The sequence below is a fragment of the Medicago sativa genome, chromosome 3, assembly GCF_051527215.1.
Source record: "Medicago sativa cultivar Bolivia chromosome 3, Bolivia_mono, whole genome shotgun sequence".
In the NCBI taxonomy this organism is placed as follows: domain Eukaryota; kingdom Viridiplantae; phylum Streptophyta; class Magnoliopsida; order Fabales; family Fabaceae; genus Medicago; species Medicago sativa.
In genome coordinates, this window is record NC_140751.1 from 51,256,040 (window position 1) to 51,275,485 (window position 19,446).

The 19,446-nt window shown below is 32.7% G+C and overlaps 1 protein-coding gene across 1 annotated transcript; it reads right to left on the minus strand.

Annotated features, from left to right (window-relative positions):
* Nucleotides 1-2,083: 2,083 nt before the first annotated feature.
* Nucleotides 2,084-18,891, minus strand: LOC146938111 (uncharacterized). Its single transcript, XM_085752123.1, has 8 exons — nucleotides 18,616-18,891; nucleotides 18,003-18,476; nucleotides 17,727-17,879; nucleotides 12,737-12,808; nucleotides 4,889-5,080; nucleotides 4,234-4,413; nucleotides 3,281-3,837; nucleotides 2,084-2,917 (listed from the first exon to the last, which is right to left on the minus strand). Exons 1-8 carry the CDS (start codon nucleotides 18,719-18,721, stop codon nucleotides 2,303-2,305), a joined length of 2,349 nt encoding a protein of 782 aa, XP_085608249.1. The 5' UTR covers nucleotides 18,722-18,891; the 3' UTR covers nucleotides 2,084-2,302.
* Nucleotides 18,892-19,446: the final 555 nt, after the last annotated feature.

A 19,446-nucleotide genomic window follows, 5' to 3' on the forward strand; every position in this document is an offset into this window, starting at 1 on the left:
CTGATTATTATGTATTATTTTACATGTTGAGAAAACGGGGTGTTACAGGAACCATGATGATGGACCCTCCAAAATAACTGATTACAACATGATTTTAATGAACAAAGTAACAACTTAAGCTCGAATATGTCTCATGAAAGAAACAAAGTGGAGCCTAATTAACTAGAGAAACACTAAAGTCTGTAGTACCCAAGGCGTAGAAATAGGACCCAAGGTCCCCAAATCGAAAATATCCGAAACATCATAGTGGACTTAGAAGTCCCCCTGAGTGAGGATTGCACAATACTACATGCATACGACCACCCAAGAAGGTTTGCTCTAAGGAATAAAGTGGATGGTAAATAGCGAGCAAAAGATGCTAGTCAGGACAAAATGTACATGTCATTAAAAAGAAGAAGATAAATAAGGTTGTTGGTACAACAATGGATGTAAGGATTTAAACTAAAGTACCACAAGAATTGTTAAAACTACAACCTGAAGTCATGCTTATAGGGACCGACCACAAATAAGTTACAATCAAAATATCCAGGTACAAACACCATGGCCGCAAGATCATATCACAAATGCAATAAAAGTGGGTTAATCAGGAAGGACAACAACCAGATTGATAGACGCTCTTTCATGGCTGTTTCCAGCACTGCTAGTTATGACAAAATCAACGTCCTCCTCAAGATGTTGTCCATCATCCATGCCAGCAGAAGAACCAATCCCTGGGTCACCCCCTTATTCTCCTTGCGCGTAAGGCATTGTGAATAAAAATTGGAGAAAATAAAAAAATCTTGATACCAAAGTCCAATGTCAAACCATGCTTTCGAATATGGTTTCATTTCACATCATCCTAACTATTGTAAATCTAACATATAACATTCACCAATGACTTATAAGGATGGGGTAGAACCGTAACTGTGTTATTGAGTATAGTCACTACATTATTCTAAACGTGACTGCAAAAAATCGTTAAAAAAATTAAGAACTTAAGAATAATTAAACAAATTTACTTTTACCAGGGACTAAAATCACATGTAATTTTTTTAGGGACTACAATAGCTATTACATATAAGTAAGGATTAAACTTAGAAATTCTCGATTTTATAGTAATCAAAAACATATTTAATCCTAAAATATATTGTTCTATTATTTATTTATTTCTTTGACTAAATATTGGTCAATTATTTTTTTATCTAATTTAGTTTTTGACATAAATAAATAATATTATCAGTTTTTTTAATTGATGTAGAATTATTTTGTATTAAATGATTACCATATTTTTTATATTAATATCAGGTACAATTAGGAAAACAATAATTGGTCCTTTCTTTTGTCAAAAATAAAAACAGTCCTTTTCAAAAAAAAAAAAAGGAAAAATGACTGGAAATCCTCGTTGTAATTGGGAAAAAGAAAATATTCATTTGATAAGAGGAAAATAAAGCTAAAATAAAAATAAAATATATTGCCAGAAATAGGTTAGGTCTTCCTAACTTTAGATATTTTTGCTAATCCTTTGAGGGTCAGGTTCTACGTACGTCCCCCTCTTTATTTTGTAATCTTTTTTCCCTTTTTAATGAATCTTCTTAGTTTGTAGCTGGTGCTACAATCTCATTTATTTTAAAAAAAAAAAAAAAAAAGGCATGGATGTGGGGGAGAATGGTGTTGATAGACTAGCTGATAAGATATCATTCTTTTTTTAATTTGATCCTCTAAACTAAGAAGGTAATCAATCCTAAATTTCATATCTTAGGTAAATGGTAATGGAAGTTTAGGACCGATCAGAATGAGTTATGGTTTAAAGCGTTGACACAAAAGTATAGAATGATTAATGGAGTGATTAAGATATGAGGTGTGAAGGCTTCATCTTGGAGGAAGGACTTTGTTGTTATCCACGATGGAGTATGTAGTAGATAGTATGATAGTCGTTTTACTATATCAGTCTGTAGAGGGGTTGAGACATTTTTCTTTGATTGGTGATTGTAGTGTTGAGAAAATTTTATGATAATCCATCCACACACAATTTCTCCCACTTGCCCAATCTCTCTCTCCACCCACATCAATCAATAGATACAAAACTCATAATTTAGATATGAGATAGGGGATGAACCAATAGAAACTTCATATAATTCTTATCACACCTTATAATGATACAAATAGAGTCAAATCACACTACAATCATACCAGTACTCTAAACATAATAAACACACAACACAACACATTACTCAAGTACAAACCAAACTATGAGTCAAAGAAAAAAGTACAAACCAAACTCATGAGTTTCAATCCACAATGCAATATAATAAAACAAACACCTCTACAGCTTAACACCCTTGATACTTGGTGGTGGCACCTTCCTCCATGTAACTTTGAGAAGATCAAGATATAACGGAAACTGGACAACTCCATAGAATGTGAGAGGCAAGCAAATGGCAATATATAAATAGAACAAGATACCACTCTTGGAATATTTATCTGTGAGCACAAAGTAATGTCCAGCAATGAAAGAAATGAACATGGCAACAATGGCTACGAAGAGAGAACTTAAGCCAAAAAGAAGCTTCATTGGCAAGTTTCTATTGAAGTCTTCGACTTGTTTTCTAGAAGTGAGTATAGAAAGGAACATGATGAGTGCAGTGACAGAGAAGTAAAGTCCAACTAATGAAGATACAGCAAATCCTTCAAATGCTGGTTGCCCTTCAAATGTTGGTTTCCCTGTTTCCTGATTGCCTCCAGGGACGTTGCCTGATGTAGCAAAGGAGACGCCTGCGACGAGTGCTGCTACAACTGAGCATGACTCTGATGTGTCTTTCAACCACTCAATGCTTTTATCTAGAAGCTCTTTGTGTTCCTCCTTAAAGATTTCACCTGGGGTTTTTCCTTCTTTGTTGCTTCTATGATGGTAATGGTCTGGTACAAGTCTTTTAATATACTATACAGGACCATTCACATATAGTTAAAACAGAAAAATGTTAATGCAACATAAATAGATTTTTTTTAAGAAGTAGGTCAAACATAATATAAATTAAGTTCTTAGTAAAAAATATAAATGTTTTCTGGGAATCCAAAAAACTAAATGGAAGGAGCTTTGAACAAAATGTATTGAAACCTACTTTACAACCACTTTTAATCAGAGCCTAGTTTTATAGTCTCTTTTTTGATAGACAACCATATGTTGAAATGATAAATTAAGTTATAAGATATATAAGATACTTGATACAATTTTACCTTAAAAATATCATATGATCTCTTTTCATATACACACATGAGATGTATGTGACATGTTCGTACGTACCTTGTACCACTTGATGTCCCACATCATTTGCATGGCCGCACCAGATATCCTCCAAGCAGTGTTTTCGCTGTGTGTTGATGTAAATGCTGCTAAGTGTAAAATGGTGTTTTCATTGATATCAACTTGTTGATTTATGCTCTGAAAGGTTTCCATAGAAAGCCTCTTCCACAACCCCTCAACAACTTGCGGTTGTCTATACTTCACTGCTATAAGTAATGCATTTTCATTGTCAGAGTTAGTTTCATGGATGACACTTTTTAGTTTAGATTCAAGTGCACGCATGATTTCGGTTATGCCATGTTTTGCTGCACGCAAATATGCTGTATCATTTGTGCCCTTTTTCTTTGCTGCTAATTCTGATGCAATATCCTTCATTGCTACAAGTAATAAGCCTTTCTTGTCAGATTCCTTTACTTTTGAGTTAAGCTCTTCCATAATTTCAACTACGCCACTTTTCGCTACTGCCAAAAATGTCTTATCTTTTTCACCATTTTTTGTTGAACCTTTCATTTCTTGATTTCCTTCTCTCTCTTGTGTTGATTTATTTTTTGAATCCTCTGCAAATACATAGAATATGATTGTTATATTTTTATATTTTAATCAATATTTTCAAAATAATATTTTTTTATAAATTTTAGTTATAGATAATTAAATATAGGGTCATGTTAACTTGTGCCCTTAGGGCACATGTTAAGCAACCTAAATAGAGCAATTTTGCATTGGAAAACACAATATAACAACTTTTAAGAAGTTGAATGCACACATTTTGATATGTGTATTTCTATAATGAGTATCTTAACATGTGCCTTGAGGGCACAAGTTAACATTAGCCTTAAATATATTAATGATCATAGTTGTGTATTGACATGTGTGAAGTGGTCTAACATGCAATTAAGAACCGACATAGTTATTAAGTAATATTTTTGACCGATTTTTTTTTTTGTTCTTACTACCTTTCCTTTCGTGCATGACACTTTCAAAACTATCATCTTTCTCTTTTATTTTTTCATCATGTTCTCCGTAATCCAAGGGATCAGCCCCACCACACATGTATGACTCATAAGGATCTTCCATAAATGCTTCCAAGAGCTGGCTACCGAATATGTGCTTCTTCTTAACCATCTTCATTGCCCCTAAGGTTGCAAAATTAATTAACTTAAAATTAATTAAATGCGTGCACAAAGCAAAAAAGCAATGGTGAAAAATATAATGTCATCCTATGAGCATAGCTCAATTGACAAGAACGATGTAGTATATAGAAGCTGAGGTTTGAACTCGAAATTTCTCACTTATTTACTTTAAAGACTAAATTTTAAACCAACTGAGTGCATGATAACAACAACAAATTTTAAACAATAGACAACATGATAACAAGAACAAAAAGTAGAATAGTGTTGTATCATTCATTAGCTTATTTTGCACCATTAAATTAATAGATCACATCATATATATATATATATATATATATATATATATATATATATATATATCACTTGATCTATTGAGCTTATTGATTTAATTGTGTATGATGATCTCCCTTGAGTAACACAGTGGTAGGCCACAAATAAATCATGTAAAATTAAAGGTAGAGTTGATCAATATACATACCCCACGATGACTGAGTAGACCATCTTTTTCTTGGTGATGAAAATAGGGTATGCCATATGGTAAATACAAACATTTGAATGCAATGACATAAAATCTTAGCAGTAAAATCTAGTCGAGCAAGAGTATGCCGTATTTTGCCTGCCTTTTTTAATTCATCAACATTGTATAATGGTATTCTTTGATCACCTTTTTCTGCAGTATATATTGATAGGTTAGTAATATAGTCAACCACATTGAAGTATCATCACTAAAATTATCATATGCTAATTTTTAAAAAAATAAGGAGAGATATAAATATTAATTAAAATGATAATATATATGATGATATTATTATTATTATTATTATTATTATTATTATTATTATTATTATTATTATTATTATTATTATTACTATTATTATTATTATTATTATTATTATTATTATTATTATTATTATTACTATTATTATTATTATTATTATTATTATTATTATTATTATTACTACTACTACTACTACTACTACTACTACTACTACTACTACTATTACTATTATTATTATTATTATTATTATTATTATTATTATTATTATTATTATTATTATTATTATTATTATTATCTGAGATGAAATATATATGATGATATATTTTTTCGGAGGACTAATAATAAGAATTTATGACAAAACTCATTCATTAGAATGGAGAAAAATTGGTATCAATGGGGCCTGTATGTGTCTCATCCCTTCTACAAACCCCAAAATCTTCGAGAGGACTGCCATTTGCTAAAATTAAAATCGAATTTAAATGGGTACATTCCTTCATCAAACCCGACTATTAACCACCAAACTCCGTATGGAACATAACTTAATTAAAATACTGACAAATTAAAAAATCATATGTTGTAACATCTCAGACTGCTTTTAAGATTGCCGACTGACCCTACAAACAAACACGAGTCTTTTCAATGTGTTTTGTCCTCACTCTCACGCTTACCGGGAAACTTCCCGGTAGGTCACCCATCCAAAGACTACTTCAAGTCAAACACGCTTAACTGTGGAGTTCTTATGGAATGGGCTGCCGAAAAGAAGATGCATCTTGTTGATATAGGTAGTACCAAACAAATCTTATAAGCCTTCCTTCAACCATGTAGTCCCATACCTACACGGCCTCTGGATCCCTCTCATTCCAATGTGATTCGGTTCCTCTATAAGATGTCGGGAGCCGCTCATTGTCGTGCCTTGTGCACCGGCGATCACTCCCCTTACCCTTGTCATCCGTGGGTGTTACATGCCCACCAGGTTCCGCTTGGTTCGTCCTCGAACCACACCGTACTGGGAGAGGTCTGCTCTGATATTTGGAATATTACCAGTCTAACGTGTCAGAGGACTAATGTTCATGGAAAAATAAGTATGACAGAGAAAGTTTATTTAATAAATTTTAGATAAGCCCGAGTTAAGTTTAAGAGATAGAATAAGCACTTTTATGACAAAGAGCAATTGGATTGCAGCCTCACGGGCTGCAAGTATCGTAACAATTATTTTGGTTTTCACTGTGCATGCTCTTTATTTTTCTCTTTCTCACCAACCAGCAAATTATTTCTTGTTCTCTCTCTGTAAAACCGATTTTCTCTTCCTCTCCATACCCAATATTCCTTTCATCCTTCTCCCAGCCAGAATCAAACTAAGAGAGGTGTACAATTAAGAGTGCTTGGCTAAGAAGCTCTTGAAGCAAGCTTTTCCAACTAAGTTCCTCTTGTTTAGGGATTTTCTTGCTAGATTTCAGCTGCTAGGATCCATAGTTTTTGAGTTCAATTTTAGCTTAATTAAGGTGAGTTCTAAGATAGTTTATCATACATTTGGGTTGTGTAATTTCTTGTGAGAAAACATGAATTATGTTAGTTTACGAAAATAGGACTATAGAACCCCTTTGTACCATTTATGATCAAATATTGTTAGTTGTTGCCATGTATATTATAAAGATTGTTTTTATGATGTTCTGGAAGCTTAGGATACATTAGAACACTTGAAATTGAGGTTTTTATGTCAAAAATACGATTTCTGCACTTCTGGACTGATGGTAGCACGCTCAAGTGTGCAAAACGTCATATCTACTGGTCTGCACGCTTGGGAGCACGCTTAAGCCTCCTCTGCACGCTTAAGCGTGCAGCTCCCAGACAGCACCATTATCTTTGGGATCAAGCTTTGTTCCATTATCTTTGTGTAAAATAACGTACCATGAGACTCAAAATGACTCTTAAACCGAATTCTCAACTTATGCCGTTCAGTATTGTATAATTAATGTATCCAATATCAGTTTTAACGTACTTGTTGAAAATTCTAGACACTTTCAATATAGGCGTTACAATTTGGTATCAGAGCAGGTTGTTTCTGATCGTGCCTTGGGCGTTAAAATTACGATCCAAGTAGTTGTTCTCTTTGAGTCTAGGATGTTTATGCTCATAGTTATATTTGGTTGAAACTGATCACTTTGACTTAAATATGACAGTTCGAGCAAAATGTCTGAAGCATGGAGAGAACGTGGCCGGCCAAGGGTTAATCAGAATGTTGAGGAGAATGTCAACCCCGACGCCAATATGTGGGCGCAGATTATGCAATAAAATCAACAGATGATGCAATTGATGCAGCAGAAAATCAAGCAGAATGCTCAGTCTCAGCGACAGTGGACTGCAGCTATGCAGCAAGGTCCAGGTGTTAATCATCAGCCTCCACCAACAGTCGTTGGAAACCCAACTTTCCGAGAATACAACTGGAACCATCCCCTAGAGTTCGATGGTAACGGCGAACCACCAGAAGCTAATAGGTGGATTAAGCATATGGAAAATAAGGTGAATTTTGCAACCAACCAATTCCGAGGCCCAGCGCAGGATTGGTGGGAAACCTCTCAACGAAGAATGGGGACAAATGGTTTAACTATCCTAGACCTTGAGAAGAAATTCACTGTGTATTGTGATGCATCGTCTAAAGGACTCGGTTGTGTGATTATGCAAGAGAATAATGTAGTAGCTTATGCATCCAGGCAACTCAAGACGCATGAGGAAAACTATCCCACGCATGATTTAGAATTGGCAGCTGTAGTTTTTGCTTCGAAGATATGGAGACACCACTTGTATGGAACGCAATTTGAACTTTTCAGTGATCACAAAAGTTTGAAATACTTGTTCGATCAGAGGGATCTAAACATGAGACAAAGACATTGGATGGAGTATCTAAAGGAGTTTGACTTTGATTTGAAATATCATCCAGGAAAGGCCAATGTTATAGCAGATGCTTTGAGTCGTAAAGCTTAGTTCAAGATGAGGTCATGATGCATGCTTGTAAGTTGTATGAAAAGGTCTGAGATCTTAACCTTGAAGTCTCAAAGGTTGATGATGGTATTTGGTTACATAAATTAAAAATCTTCTGTGATTTACGGTCAAGAATTATACAAGCACAAAATGCAGATGTTGACTTGCAGAAAAGAACTGGTTATCCGAAATTTTCCATGGCTTCAGATGAAGCAATTTTGCTTGAAGGAAGAATATGTGTTCCTAATGATTTAGAGCTTAAAAGGCTGATTTTAGAAGAAGCTCATAAGAGCAGTTTCTCGATTCACCCTAGTGCTACCAAATTGTATCAAGATTTAAAGAAAGATTATTGGTGGCCTGGTATGAAAACAGACATTGCAGAGTTTGTGGTGAGGTGCATCGTATGTCAACAAGTCAAGATTGAACATCAGAGACCAGCAGGTTTGCTTCAACTGTTAGAGATTCCACAAAGGAAGTGGGAACAGATAACGATGGATTTCGTAGGAGGATTACCCTGTACTTAGAAAGGACATGATTCAATTTGGGTGATTGTGGATAGATTAACCAAGTCAGCTCATTTCTTACCCGTTAAATCTACCTACAGAACATCGCAGTATGCAGAATTATTTATCTCTGAGATAGTCAAGCTACATGGAGTACCAGTGAGTATAGTATCGGATAGAGATCCAATTTTCACTTCACACTTTTGGACGGCTTTTCATAGAGCTTTAGGAACCCACTTGAAGTTAAGCACATCTCACCATCCGCAGACTGATGGTCAGTCAGAGAGAACTATTCAAACTTTAGAAGATATGTTGCGTGCTTGTATTCTAGAAGATGGTGGAAGTTAGAATAATCATTTACCTTTGATAGAATTTTCTTACAACAATAGTTATCACTCAAGTATAGGTATGGCACCTTATGAAGCATTGTATGGTAGAAAGTGTAGAACTCCCTTATGTTGGGCCGAAGTTGGAGACAAGGGCATTATTGAACCAGAAATCATTCAAGAAACAACTCTGAAGATTAAATCAATTCAAGAAAAGATAAGAACAGATCAAAGTCGTCAGAAGAGTTATGCAAACAAGAGGTGGAGACCTTTGGAGTTTAGCGAAGGTGATCATGTATTCTTAAAGGTTACGCCTAACGTGTCAGAGGACTAATGTTCATAGAAAAATAAGTGTGACAGAGAAAGTTTATTTAATAAATTTTAGATAAGTCCGAGTTAAGTTTAAGAGACAGAATAAACACGTTTAAGACAAAGAGCAATTGGATTGCATCCTCACGGGCTGCATAGTATCATAACAATTATTTTGGTTTTCACTGTGCATGCTCTTTATTTTTCTCTTTCTCACCAACCAGCAAATTATTTCTTCTTCTCTCTCTGTAAAACCGATTTTCTCTTCCTCTCCATACCCAATCTTCCTTTCAACCTTCTCCCAACCAGAATCAAAGTCAGAGAGGTGTACAATTAAGAGTGCTTGGCTAAGAAGCTCTTGAAGCAAGCTTTTCCAACTAAGTTCCTCTTGTTTAGGGATTTTCTTGCTTGATTTCAGCTGCTAGGATCCAGAGTTTTTGAGTTCAATTTTAGCTTAATTAAGGTGAGTTCTTAGATAGCTTATCATACCTTTGGGTTGTGTAATTTCTTGTGAGAAAACATGAATTCTAGAAGCTTAGGATACATTAGAACACTTGAAATTGAGGTTTTTATGTCAAAAATACGATTTTTGCACTTCTGGACTGATGGCAGCATGCTAAAGCGTGCACAGCACGCTCAACCGTGCAAAATGTCGTATCTACTGGTCTGCACGCTTGGGAGCACACTTAAGCGTCCTATAAACGCTTGGGAGCATGCTTAAGCCTTCTCTGCACGCTTAAACGTGCAACTCCCAGACAGCACTTTTTGAAAATGTTCTGGTGGTCCAGAAATGTCGTTTGAGGTCCGTTTCTTGTAATTTTTTTTTATGAAATTTGAACTCGTCAATTCCGCGTAGCGAACTATATTTTAAGAAAGGGAATGAACATAGAGCCTCGACATAGCTTGTCGAGAACTAGATAGATATGCATGAATTTTATTTATGCTAAGAAGTGTATGATTATATATCATATTCTCAAGAAAATGTAAGCAAGAATCATATATGATAAAGACCATTAAGCAAGACGTAGGTGTTGTGTCTCTTGTAATCCTTCCAAGGTTGGTACAAGAGGTTCTCCAAGGGGAACGAGATAAGCCGCAAGGGACCCGCACATCACTAAGGGAGTCCGATGTGCCTTAGCTAGGTTTTTCATTGGTTAAGTAAGGGATTAACTTCCGGGGTTACTCCACTCGGGATTAATCCGTAAAATAAACTCAGATTTAATGTTTGTTCAACGCTAAACGTTAATCTAATGAATGAACATGAATGATATGCTTATGTTTATGTTAAGAATACAGGTATGTACAAGTTTAGAAATCAAGATAAATGCCATGAAGCTATACCGAAGACGATCTTAGGTTTCCCTCGATCGTCCGGTTTAGGATTATGTCATGATTGACTTATGTTTAGGTCCTGATGCGTTTACCGTATCCCGACACAGCGGTGTTAGTTTCCCTTTTTACCGCCATGACATGTAGAGTAATGCAAGCCTTTTGATAATATAGAGAACCTATGACGGGTTTAGCATGCATTACCGTCTAGGCCAACACGACCACACACGTATAATCAATCGTCAGGTTGTAATGAGTCACGTGGTAACCGTATGTTTTCCCCGAGGTTACCTATAGCCTAGGATTATGTAGAACTCACTGAGACATTATGTCTCATCCCTTCCTTTATTTGTTCAGGTTCACAGGTTTCTCGGGGCAAAAGTAAGGAGAAAGCTTTGGATTGATCGTGCTACCGTAGAACCAACTTGTGTCTTTGTAGTGGAAGCTTGTATTGTATTATAAGATGTAATGTAATGAACTTTGGGATCAAGCTTTGTTCCATTATCTTTGTGTAAAATAATGTAACATGAGACTCAAGTTGATTCTTAAATCAAATTCTCGACTTATGTCGTTCAGTATTGTATAATTAATGTATCCAATATCAGTTTTAACGTACTTGTTGAAAATTCTAGACACTTTCAATATAGGCGTTACATATGCATTCTCAAAGCCTGCCTTTAAACTAAAGCACTTTTCTCCTTGTTTGTTTTGGAGATAGAGCTTGTGGAGGAGTGTATAGATTTATTATCCAATATTATGCATGATGATGCGGATGATGTTTGGATTTGAGAATTTAATATCGAAGATTTGTTTTTCGTAAAAGAAGCTTATGAGTTGGTATCAAATTTTGAAATTTCCTTTATTTAGAGTAACTTAGACTAATTTGATTTCATTGAAGATTTTGTTGTATACATAGAGATTACTAAATAATCGCCTTACAACTCAAATTAATTTGATCCACCGAGGGGTACAAAATCTAGCATCTCATATGTGTGTGGAATGATGTAATTTGAAAAAAACATCCAAACATTTGTTTTATCATTATCCTATTACCTGCTAACTATGGTAGGATGATCTATTTGGTTAGGTATCAGCTTGTATGTTGATAGACGATAACTCATGTAATGTTGTCAAATGTATATGTTTGGTATCTTATGGTAAACAATTACACGAATGTCTTCATTCAATTTGGTTAGTATCCACGTGGTCAATTTAGAAGCATCGTAACCATGTGGTTTTCGATTATAAGGAACATGACATGGTTGCACTATTGATATTGTCATGGATTAAGTCTAAAATTAATGGTTTTCCTTATGATTATATTTATGTAGTATTGAACCATTCAAATGTTTATGAGTAATTCTTTTTGTTAGTTTATTACTACATCCGCCCCTAATTATAAGACCCTTTTGGAAAAATAACGGGAATTAAGAAAATTGAAAGTGCTAATAAACTTGTTTGGAATTGTTGTTGTTTTTACAATTTTATCTTTTAAGAGAGAGTAAGTTTTCAACATGGTATTTAATGCTGATTGAAGAAAAATATATAAAATAAGGGAAATGTTAATCAGTGCCCTCAGGGCAATGGTTAAGGAAGCAAATACAATAATATTACATTGGAACTTGTGCATTCAACTTCTCAAAAGTCTAAAAAGTTGTATTTTCAACTTAAAACTTTTCTTTTTTGGTTTCCTTAACCATTGCCCTAAGGGCACCAGTTAGCATAACCCATAAAATAAATAGGGGTGTATTGTTAAAGAATTAATTAATGTACTTGAAAATGTCAAATAGATCTTATTAAAAGAGACAAATTTTGTTCTCAAAAGTATCTTATATATAGGGAAAAAGGTAGTATCGATTTTCATTTTGGATTAATGATGTTGTTGCTTTGGTGCCTTTTTTTTAATATTTGATTATTGTATCTTTTTAATCTTAACTTTTCTTTGATTATTGTATCTTTTTCAATCTTTGACCTTTTAGAAAAAACCAATTAATTTAAGTGAAAAATAGGAGAACTATTAATATAGCTGACAAGTTACTAAACATTATTACATAATGACCATGACTATGTATCATAAGAGTCAATTCATTGAAAAAACATACCTTGGTCTGCAATGTCTTCAACGTCATACAATTTAATTCTAGTTTTTGGATCTGAGACTTTGACAGAAACACCTTTAACATCAAAATTTTATAAAGAACATTAGACCCTTATTTTGATGACTTTCGGCATAAAACTAAAACAATGAAGTAAAATTCCTTTAGACTTTCAAAATACATGAATTTGATAAGATTTTTCTTTCAATTATTCCTCTTTATTAACTTTTCTTTTGAACAACAAACAATTCATATTATGTAGTATTAACATATGGGATTTGAAAGAAGAAAAAAAATGTGGGAGAAAAGGATATGAATTACATATGGTTTTCCTAAAAGTAGACCGTCTGAGGCTATTTCAAAGTAGCAAGGGTGATGCAAAATAATTCTAATATTTTACACCAGCTTTCAACCTAGATTTGAATTATAAAGCACTTGTATTACCTGAGTCTTGTTCTTTTGGATAGGAATTTGGTATTGAAATAGTTGTGATTGATAGTATGCCATTATTTATTAGTTTGCTACTTTGTCAATTCTTGTGATTGGACTACTTATTAATACATGTAGCTAGCTAGTGGCAATACATGAATGTTTATGGAAATGAAAATGAGGAAAATTTTTAACCTACAATAGACCCACTCATTTTCATGAAGGTCTATTTTAGCAACCAACACCTTTTCACTTGGACACAAAGACCCTTATTTTTGTTTTTTGTGCAAATTAAAACTAAAGGACACAAATGTAATTTTCAATTAAGTTTAATTTTTTATTTTTTCTTTTATTCCCGAGAACTGTAAATGTCCCATGATTCTCTTTCTTCCTTCTCTTCTCTTTCTTCTTTCTCTTCTCTGTTATGTTGTTTGCCTACCATCACCTTCCATGGAACACATGACTGTCAATTCCAATTCAATTGAATCGAAATCCAATAAAACCAAAACTTGCTTCCACTCAAGTTTTGGAGTCATATTTTGTTAGCTGATTGTATTACAGTTCCAATACCAAAAGAAAGATAGAAAGAATCGAGCCATTTGTGTTTCTAATGTAAGGCAGAGGAGAAGAAAGTCACAATTAGATCTCAATTTTTTTTATGATTTGGTTGGAGAAAAAAAATAGTTGTAGGTTGAATTGAGAAGACGGGAATGGCTATCAGTTGCAAGAATAAGTGGGACCCAAAAAGTAGGAATTCAGAAATAAAAATAAATAATTAAACATCAATTACAATTTTATCCATGAGTGTTGTCTTTTTCAAAAAAGCAATGTAAGGGTATTTTTGTCTAAAGTGAAAAGGTGCATCTTGCTAAAATAGACCTTCATGAAAATGAGTGGGTCTATTGTAGCAAACCTCATATATATATATATATATATATATATATATATATATATATATATATATATATATATATATATATATATATATATATATATATATATAGAGGTTAATATATAATAATTAACAAACCACCATTTTCGTTTTATTAGTCAGATAATATATAAATAATTAAGAGAATAGAGGTACTTCAACTCTTTTACAAAATAACATAGTTAGAAGAAATTTTTCTTTCAAAAAAAAACATAGTTAGAAGAAATTAAAGAGTCTAAGCAAAAATACATCATGTAAAACCATATGTGAAGCTCATACCAAAATAGAGGATACAAGAAATCAACACATTACTATTAATAAAGTAAGAGTCATTCTAACTTGTGTCATTTGAACACAAGTTAAGGAGTTAAAAAGAAACTCAAAAAAAAAAAAAAAAAGATTTGCATTAAGAATAGAATTTTTCAAACTTTCAAGATATTGAATATACAATTTTTAAAGTTTGAATTTTATATTTAGTTTCATAACTTATACTTTAATGTCGCATGTTAGCATTTTCAGTTAAAGAAACATCGTCAACCTTTAACCTTTCCTTAGAATCATTTTTAAGATAACACTATAATGTAATACCATAAAGAATAACTTTGCCACCACGCACATTTCATGATTACCAAAAAAATCCATGAGAACAAATTTCTAGATGATTCTTAGATTAACCAAAAATTTCATTCCTCCCTTTACCCCGCGACCCACGAATAATATAAGTAACAAAAATAAGGGAGTCAGTCAAATACTAAGGTTCCACTCTAAACATCTAAGGACGCACTTAAATAATAAGTCTTCTATTGTATATAAGGAAAATTAATCAAATTGTCTAACATCTAGGTTGACAACAATCACTCGCAGAGATAGAAAAATAAACTATAAACAATTAAAGTGGTAATAAGCATTAAACATAGAGTTAAAATTACAAAGTTTGACTAAAAAGCTCAGATGGATGCTTTATGAAAATAAATTTCATAGGTTACTAATGCTACCAATTATGAATCTTTTTTTTTTTTTTTATAAAACAAACCTTAATTTGAGGAATTTTCACCTGACGACAGTACAAAAGAGATTTGAAACCCCCAAAAATTAGAAGGTCTGCAAACCTCTAGCTTCGCTAACCAGCCAAGCAAAAGAGATTTAAAACCCCCAAAAATTAGAAGGTCTGCAAACCTCTAGCTTCGCTAACCAGCCAAGTATAAGCATGAAAAAATCACATATGTCACTTTTGAAACCACCGAAAATCTAAAGTATTGAACAATTGTTTAAAACCACGCAAAATAGACTTATGATTTTTAATTTTTTAGGTGGGCCACTAAATCAATTAGTGTGGATTTAGATATGATGAACACTAAAATTGTAGCAAAATTGTTTAAAATCTTGCAAAATAAACCTATGGTAGTTAATTTTTTAATTTTTTCGGGTGGGTCGTGGCCCACCTCAACCCATGAATGGTTCTGCCCCTGACAACGATCGCATTACCATAATAGTGACATTTTGTGTAAGGGGGGATAAAATCTAGAAAATATTTTTTATTCCTCAACTTCAATCCTAAAATTTAGGTTGGGTAAAATTTAACTTACAAAATTCCCACTTATAAAATACTGTAAGTCATATTCAATTTTTTTAACAGGAAGTCATATCTATTTTAATGTGGAAATCTTAACACACATCTCTCACATCTACGATTAGACATCCATAGTGTGACTTTAGTGGCTCAATAGTGAAATCGGATAGAAGTGACTCAACAAATCTTGGATAGACTCTAATAAATCTTATAATTTGAGTTGGGTTAACCTTTACTTAAAAAAAAAAAATACTCAAATAAGCTTTTAATGTGAAACCCATGTTCACTTCTTCTCTCATCTAATATGGAATTATTAGCACTTATATATACAGTTAAAACTCTATAAATTAATAATGTCAGGACCGGAGAAATTTATTAATTTAGAGAGTTATTAATTTATCGATAAATTAATAATTATTAATTTAAAGATTTTTTAAGTAATTATATTGTACATACCAAACAAAAAGGCAAATTAGTCTATGCCTCTTAGAATTACGTTGCAGCGAACCTGAGACTCAACGTAAATTAGTAACTATTGTGTTCATATGCATTGGAAATCAATAATGAGTTTTGAAGTACAGTAAATGTAAACAAGAGGAACAAATGTGTTCAATGTATTCTTAATATATTTTTTTTCAGTTTCTATGAATTATTAATTTATGATTTTTCTTGGGACCGAAAATTATAAAGGGATCTCCCAAAAAATTATTATCTTATTATTTTATCGAGTTTTTCAATTTTTTACCTTAGCTCAAGTGGGGACCGGACAAATTTATTATTTTAGAGAGTTTATTAATTTACCGAGTATTAAATTAAAGAGTTTCTACTGTATAATTTTTAACTTAACTAACATATCTAACTTGAGATGTCCTTAACGTTCCACATCAAACATCAAGTAATAGGTAGACACATTTCTCAATTTGCACAAAAGAAACAAGAAAATGCTTTAATGGTCACAAAATTTTGGGCATACACGTCAAATACACTTATCATTTAATTAGTTGAAAAATACACATTATTTAATTCTTTTTTCTTTCTATATTTTTCAATTGTATGTTTTTTTAAATCTTGTGTCTAAATTCTTGTGACCCAGACAAGAGTTTCTCTCAAAAGACCTTTTGATTCTTAAAAGTCAACAACACTATTTTGATTAAGAAAATCATTGGTCATACAGATAAATGAAGTACTCACATTCAACCCTACGAAATTATTTTAACAAAATCAACTCTCAACATTGACATGAACTCAAACAACATGAAAACAACCTTCATAACCAACAAATTCTCAGCCCTAACTACTACAATAAGCAAGGTGCAACCAATATATAATGTATTTGCACTACAAAAAAAAAAAACAAAAAACAAAAATTAGTAAGGGAAATTTAGTGAGGCAAAACATGAAATCTCTCTAATTCCGTCACTAAATTTTATGACCAAAGAATTTGTGAGAATTTTTTTTCCTGTCGTTAATTTCCCTCTCTAATTTTGCTTTTCCTAGTAGTGTTGAGAGACACGTAGATACAAACTTGTGTCACGAAATCCCCATAATCTTACTTAGCTATAACATCTCGAATTAATCCAACTTAACCTTCAACAACCAAATGGAGAAAAGAAAGAAGTAAGATGATCACCTTTTTCAATCACTTTTTGATATCCACAATGGTTTGAAATTAAAGAACCAAGTAAGGTGATTTCTTCGATGCTTATTCAAATCTTCAAACCAAAAATTAAAATTTAAGAACCGCAAATTCCAATCTACTTCGTATCTAATGAAAAAATATACTTTTAATTGTCTCTCAATTATGTAGTTTGATCACCTCTCAATCGGTACTTACCGAGGAAACTAAGACATGATCTCTAGTTTATGGAGTTATTATAGGCTTATTCGGAGGTTGAAAAAACAAAAAGACAACGTTTAAAGGGTTCTTTTTTTTTTTTCCTTTTTTTCTTTTTAAATAAAAAAAGGGTTATTTTTTTTTATTTTTAAATTTAATTGTTTTAAAATATATTTGTTTTTATACCATATATATGCATAAAAAATACCATATATGTGTTTGTGTCACTTACAGTTGTAAAGAATTTTCTTCCACCATGGTAGCTGATTTTTACTACTCTCGAAAGCTAATGTCCTAGTAGCAAGAATTTCAAGAGGAGACACTCCATGTTCGTCCTCTGTAGAGCGAAAAATTGGATACAAATACATTATTATATTTGCCATACCTGTTGCATAAGACACATAGATTATTAACAAGATATATACAGTAAGAATGTCGCTAAATATTTTTTATCAAGTTTTCGTAAAAAGAAAAGAGTAAATAAAATAAGAGATAATAAAGAACTAACCGAACATTTCTCTATGAATGGCAACGTGAAGAATGGTATCACCCTCGTTATTCATAGCAAGATTGAGATCATTTGGGAAAAATTGATGTAGGTAAAGAAAGGTCCTTTTATGGCGTGCAAGCACAGCACAAAAAAGTGGTGTTTCTCCCTTTTCATTGTTTACTTTAATCAAATGCTTCCTTTCACCATTTTTTCCAACGATACATTTACACATACTTTTGAATCCTCTATATGCTGCAAGGTGAAGAGGAGTATCACCTCTTTCGGTCTTCATTGCAAAACCACTTTGATCATTATGCTTTACTATTGCATCTACAAGACGTTTTACACTGTCTTCGTCGGCATTACTCACTGCCACATGTAATGCTGTTCCTCTTCCCTTTATTCTTATCTTGTGAAAATATACATGTTCTTCGTATTTTTCTATCACTTCATCCCATTTGTCTTCCATTACAAACTCGCGGAACACGGCAGCTACATATTTGTTGTCACAAAATAAAATAGTAAGACATACAATATTTAATGTCACATTAAAAAATTGGAGGAAAAATTGTCAGAAATATTGAACGTCAACTTGAAGAGCCTGATAAATATAAGGAGAGTTTAGACGTACCATCTTGAAAGTCATAAGGTACATTTTCATCTTCATCTTCAGGCTGAATCATAGAATTAGGATCCATTTCGGTGGGTTGAAACTTAATCTTAGAGTTAGGATCCATTTCGGAAGTTTGAAACTTAGAATGAAAATAAGAAGAATAAGGATCAATGAGAGATGGGTAGTGGTGATGTAAGGAACTGAGCAGATCTAGGGCAAACCTAATTCCTTTATATAAAGAAAGAGAAGCTATGAATCCGATACTTCCGGTAAAGAAAATTGATACCCTATTCCAATTATGAGTTTCACATTAGGAATATTTTATATATATTTTTAAATAACATTAGGAGTATTTTTCTTCAAAAAAAAAAAACATTAGGAGTTTTTTTTTTTTTTTTTTGGTAGTGCTAACATTAGGAGTATTAATAACACAGAACACTCATTGAAACCCTATAATTGTATTTTTTTTGTTCGTCTTAATTGCATTTTATGTAGTATCAAATTTTATCACTCGTGTCTCCATGAGCTTAACTTAGTTGATAAGGACAATGCTTAATATATGCAAGCTCTGGGTTCGAACCCCGAACACCACCCAAAAAAAAATTTATCGCTCGTGAAAATAGTCTCTCTTTTTAAAATTAAACTTTTATAACTTCAAACATTACATTTGTTACAGTTTTTATCCAAAAAAGTAACAATCTTGGATAAGAAATGATGATTTATTTTCCCAACTTTGAATATAAAGAGAAAATACTACATTTAGGGCTAACATATATCATTTTAAAGGTTAAAAATATCCATTTTAGTAGCTAAATTTATGAATTTGACCATAACTGCAACAAATGTGAT